At 44.3% G+C, this 1,671-nt stretch overlaps 1 protein-coding gene across 1 annotated transcript; it reads right to left on the reverse strand.

The window, feature by feature from the left end:
- Positions 1–1,066: 1,066 nt before the first annotated feature.
- On the reverse strand, positions 1,067–1,362 carry LOC101526300 (RING-box protein 2). The gene is given in 3 exon segments (XM_012925672.3): positions 1,067–1,120; positions 1,122–1,328; positions 1,330–1,362. Coding segments are annotated over 3 exon segments (294 nt in total).
- Between the last annotated feature and the right edge of the window lie 309 nt (positions 1,363–1,671).

Here is a 1,671-nt window from a genome sequence, read left to right on the forward strand (position 1 = left end):
TATATATATATATATATATATATATATATATATATATATATATATCTTTAATTTTAAAGTGCACCTTATTTGTTGCAATGCATTTTCTTTTTGATAACAGATCAAGCAAATGCATGTAAAATGTTCTCCACTGAATGGAACTGCTACCACTGACTCTTGAATGTCAACAATAAGTTACCAACGTCATTCAACTGGAGTTCTCTCTTATAATAGCACTTTCAAATAATGTGAATAACACACAACATAGATAAGAAAGACCAGCTTTAAATTATATTCTTAATTGTCAATAATTCCTGAAGATAAAACTAACAATACCAACCCACTTCCCCTGAATGAGTCCTATAGGCCCATCATCCATTATCTCCTATTTGTTATTGTTTTTTTTTAACCCAGATAATCTGGAACTTTTTTCATTTAAAAAATTTACAATACAAGTCTATAGGCTCAGGTATATGCCTTTCCCCTCCTCTTCTCCCTCCCCCCAACTTATTTCCCCTATATTATAACAGTATAGTCCTTCTAAAACAGGCACAAATCTGTCATCCTGCTAGTTAAGTGTTTCCTGACATTGCATGTAGAAGGTCCAGCACTGTATTGTCAAGATACATTTAAAAATGAAACTGTTAAATATACATTGTCCTCTAATTGAAAAGTTAACCCCGGGAGTGCTACAGCATTTTGGGCACTTGATCTGCATCAGGTCTCCAAACAATGCACTAAGAGTGCCTCTGGGGCCCAGCGCAGCAGCCTAGTAGCCAAATTCTCATCTTGCATGCACCAGGACTACATATGGGCACCTGTTCATGTCTCAGCTGCTCCGCTTCCCATTCAGCAACCTGCTTGTGGCCTAGGAAGGATGGCCCAAAGCCTTGGGACCCTGCACATGTGTGGGAGACCTGGAAGATACTCCTGGCTTCAGATCCATTCAGCTCTAGCCATTGCAGTCACAGGGGGAGCAAACCAGAGGATGGAATATCATTCTTTCTCTCTGTCCTTCTCCCTGTAAATCTGCCTTTTCAATGAAAACCGAATAAATACTTTTAACAAAAAAGTGCCTCTGCCACTCTCACTTGCCAATTCTCTGGGCCACCCAGTCTGGCTGGCGCAGAGGGCAGCAGTTTGTTCTGCTTTACCCACAGGGACCTGCAGCAGTTGTGAAAGGAATGATGGTCTCCTCCCCAGACCACTGCCACCTGTACCCTGCAGAGAGCACACATATCGCACTCCACGTTCCCGACCCACATGGCCACTGTGCGCCACTTCCGGAGAGAGAACATTCCAAGCCCCTGGCATGGAGCCTGTGCTCCCGAGTGGGAGGTCAGGACAGCAGCTGGTCTCCTTTCCATCTTTCACATCAGCCATGGCTGTGGCACAGAGCCACGGTGGGCAGCTCTAAGAGGTCACCCAAAGACCCACCAAATAATACATCTTCTTGTAAAATAAATAAGTAATCTTCAAAAGAGCAACCAGCTCTGACTGCATTTACTGCACTGCTTGCTCCTGTCTCTGCAGCTGTTTGTGGATTCACCTCTCCCTACTGACCGTGAGCAACCTGGACACAGGCATTACATTGGCTGCATCCCAGGAAAGCCACCTCCACCACGACCCTCGCTTGCCAAGGCTATGGTCAGCAAAGGAGACACCCAAACCACTGACGTGACAAAAACAAGC

This window comes from Ochotona princeps, chromosome 9 (genome assembly GCF_030435755.1).
Source record: "Ochotona princeps isolate mOchPri1 chromosome 9, mOchPri1.hap1, whole genome shotgun sequence".
Lineage (NCBI taxonomy): Eukaryota > Metazoa > Chordata > Mammalia > Lagomorpha > Ochotonidae > Ochotona > Ochotona princeps.